Below are 3,960 nucleotides of genomic sequence, written 5' to 3' on the forward strand. Positions count from 1 at the left end.
AAAATGTGTTCGTGATTAAACAAATAAAAGTTACATATATGATTTCTGCTCTTAGTACATAAATGTTAAGTTTAGATTTTGTTAACATTGCTCTGTAAAATTTATTTTAACATTTTTAATTATAAATTTTATTGTTAACAAGAATATATATATATATATATATATATATTTATTTATTTATTACATGAGATAATATAATTATAATTAAATAATATTAGAAATATTGTTTGTTGAATTATTAATGTACTGGTAGGCTAAAATCGAGAGGTTTAGGCCGAGAACAACATTAAGTAAACCAGGGAAAAAGGTTGAAACCGAGAGGTTTAAACCGAGAATGAAAAAGATATATGTTAAAGAATAAAATGAAATATAAGAATTAATATAAAAATGAAACCCAATTAAGTGTAAAACCCACAGGAGGAGTGCGTAAATAATAAAAAGGTGTAAAGAGAAAGTCCAACAGAAAAGGAGAAAAGCCCATTAAGAAAACCCTATAAATAGAGGTTCAGAGTAAGAAAAAAGGTAAGAGTGATTTTATCTGATGAACGTAAAACCTTTTCTGACTTTGGCATCGGAGCGACTTGCAGGTACCCCCCACCTGTTGTGAGGAGAAGCCGAGAGCACCAACCGAGAGGAGAAGCCGAGAGCACCAACCGAGAGGAGAAGCCGATAGCATCAGCCGAGAGGAGAAGCCGAGAGCACCAGCCGAGAGGAGAAGCCGAGAGCACCAGCCGAGAGGAGAAGCCGAGAGCACCAGCCGAGAGGATAAGCCGAAAGTATCAGCCGAGAGGAGAAGCCAAGAGTTTCCATCAAGAAGAGAAGTATCCAGCCCAAGATAGTACCCGGCCCAAGATAGTATTCAGCCCAAGATTGAAGGATTAGTCTTGATTAACCCATTTCAAGTGTTCTTGGTCCTTGTTGTAAGAACATTTTGGCGCCCACCGTGGGGCCGAGGGTCAATTGAGAAGGGTTAAAGACAAGATGAGTCAAGGAGGAGAACAAGGTGGAGATCGGGAAGACAATGTTAACATGCCAATGGCAATGTTGGTCCAATTACAAAAAGAATTCGAGATGTTAAAAAAGAATAATGAAGAAGAATTGAGTATGTTAAGAGCCGAAAACGCACACATGAGGAGAAAGTTACAAGAGGAAACAGTTTTGAATTCATCTTTCGAAACTGTCCAACCGGGGATACAAGTGAATGAGAGGTTATATCATAATGAAAATTCTCAAACCAGAAGAAGATGGCTTGAAAACTCTGGGGTTTGTGCAGGAACATCTTCTAGAAAACATCCGTTTTATGATGTTATAATCGATACTCCGTTGCCTGACAATTGGAAGAACTTAACCATTGACAAATATGATGGAAGTACGGATCCTGATGAGCATATTGCAATATATACTACTCAAATCAGCTTGTATACATGGAATGATGCTGTTATGTGCAGAGTATTTCCTACAACTCTGAAAGGGGCAGCATTGAGCTGGTTTACACGCCTCCCACCTTTGAGTATAGATTGTTTTGATACGTTGATAGAAAAGTTCGGTGCTCAATTTGCAACTAGTCGTCCCCATCATTTAACGTCAATCGCCTTAGTGAACATAAGACAAGAGAAAGGAGAGTCTTTGAGAATGTTCATGGAACGTTTTGGAAAGGTTGCTTTGGGAATCCGAAATCTTAGTCCAGAGGTCACCATGCATCATATGATAACGGCATTAAAACCAGGACCATTTGCCGATAGTCTTTGCAAGAAACCTGCGATCAATCTGGATGAACTAACGCAACGAGCATCAAAATTTATGCAAATGGAAGAATTAAGGGAGTTTCGAAACCAAGTAAGGGTTGATGGAGGTGAGAAGAAGGTAACAGAAAGAGAACACCCGCCTGTTGCAAGAAGAGCCCGAGAAGAGTTCAGAACTCGAAAGTTCCAGCAATACACACCTCTAAATACAAACAGAGCAAGAATTTTACAGGAAGCCATGGCAGCCGAAATAATACCATCACCAAGAAAAGCAAGAACACCAGAAAGGGCAGACCGCACCAAACATTGTGAATATCATAAAAATCATGGTCATCATACAGAAGAATGTATTGGGTTGAAAGACAGAATAGAAGAGTTGATTCATGCCGGGCAGTTAAAACGTTTTGTTCAAAGGGGAAATCCAAGAGTATGGTTGAGTCCAGAAAGAGATGTGCGGGGGCGAGAACTGGGTGAAAGAAGGGTTGAAAAGTTGGAAAGGAGGGAAAATAAACAAGTAGAAAAAAGAGACGAAAGAAGGGTTGGAAGGCAAGACGAAAGAAGAGATAGAATCTATCAAAACACCCAATTAGTAAGACGAAGTAGAGAACGAAGTTTGGGAAGACCGGTTAGGGGGTTTATAAATACGATCTCAGGAGGTTTTTCTGGGAAGGAATCCTCATCTGCACGAAAGCAACATTGGAGAAATATCAGGTCTGTTAATCATGTCTTCAAAAGAAGAACTTTACCACCAATGCTTTTCACAGACGAAGACTTCCAAGAAATTGACCCAGATCATGATGATCCTATGGTGATCACGGTTGAAATAGCCGAATATGCTGTCATGAAGACCCTGGTTGATCAAGGGAGTTCGGTTGATATCTTGTTCTGGGATACGTTCAAAAGGTTACATTTGAGGGAAGAAGACATAGTGCCTTTCCGAGAGCAAATCATTGGCTTTTCAGGCGAAAGAGTTAACACAAAGGGATATGTTGATTTGGTAACAACATTTGGAAGAGGTAGCAAAGTTAGAAAAATTAAAATCCGATATCTGGTGGTGGATGCATCCCCTTCATACAATGTGTTGCTAGGACGATCTTCCTTAAATAAGTTAGGAGCAATCGTGTCAACACCACATTTGGCCATGAAATTCCCAACAGAAAAAGGAGAGATAGCGACAGTGTATGTCAATCAAAGAGATGCTCGAGAATGTTATGCAGCAGGTTTAAAAATGAATTTGAAGGTGGATAAAGAGGTTGAAAAAATAGTAGCCATGGTGGACTTGGATCCCAGATTGAATGAGGAAAGGCTGGAACCGAAAGAAGAAACGACAGCAGTACAGTTAGGCCAAGACGACAGACAATGCACTTATGTAAGTGGAAGTATGCCTGATGAATTGCTTAGCAAACTTATCACACTGTTGCGTAGCAATAAGGATTTATTCGCTTGGAAGCCGTCTGATATCCCTGGAATTGATCCAGGAGTAATGTGTCACAAATTATCTGTTTGCCGGGAAGCAAAGCCAGTATCTCAAAAACGAAGAAAGTTAGGAGAAGAACGACGCCAAGCAGCGATTGAAGAAACTCAGAAGTTAATACAAGCTGGTTTTATCCGAGAAGCTAAGTATACTACGTGGTTGTCTAATGTGGTACTCGTCAAAAAACCAAATGGACAATGGAGAATGTGTACAGATTACACTGATTTGAACAAAGCTTGTCCGAAAGACACATATCCATTGCCCAACATAGACCGACTAGTTGATGGGGCATCTGGTCAATAGATGATGAGTTTCCTTGATGCTTATTCGGGGTATAATCAAATACATATGTATGCACCTGATATCCCGAAAACAGCTTTCACCACTGATGTTGCAAATTATTGTTATAAAGTCATGCCTTTCGGCTTGAAGAATGCTGGGGCAACATACCAAAGATTGATGGACAAAGTGTTTAAAGAACAGATTGGAAAGAACCTAGAAGTGTATGTTGATGACATGGTTGTTAAATCAAATGAGATACAGAAACACCTGGAAGATCTTGAAGAAGTGTTTGCGCAAATAAGGAAATACAATATTCGACTTAATCCAGAAAAATGCGTTTTCGGTGTCAGAGGAGGAAAATTTTTGGGATTCATGTTGACAAACAGAGGAATCGAAGTTAATCCTGACAAATGTGAGGCAATCATGCAGATGGGAAGACCAAAAAACTTAAAAGAAGTGCAA

General features: G+C 39.4%; 1 protein-coding gene across 1 annotated transcript; it reads left to right on the forward strand.

Moving 5' to 3' along the window:
* The first annotated feature begins 981 nt into the window (after window positions 1-981).
* LOC137829193 (uncharacterized) lies at window positions 982-3,519 on the forward strand. Its single transcript, XM_068635990.1, has one exon. It carries the CDS (start codon window positions 982-984, stop codon window positions 3,517-3,519), a length of 2,538 nt encoding a protein of 845 aa, XP_068492091.1.
* Window positions 3,520-3,960: the final 441 nt, after the last annotated feature.

The sequence above is a fragment of the Phaseolus vulgaris genome, chromosome 7, assembly GCF_000499845.2.
Source record: "Phaseolus vulgaris cultivar G19833 chromosome 7, P. vulgaris v2.0, whole genome shotgun sequence".
NCBI classification, from domain to species: domain Eukaryota; kingdom Viridiplantae; phylum Streptophyta; class Magnoliopsida; order Fabales; family Fabaceae; genus Phaseolus; species Phaseolus vulgaris.

Coding starts and splice junctions, on each gene's coding strand:
- LOC137829193 (XM_068635990.1), top strand. CDS start 982: ATGAGTCAAGGAGGAGAACAAGGTGGAGATCGGGAAGACAATGTTAAC.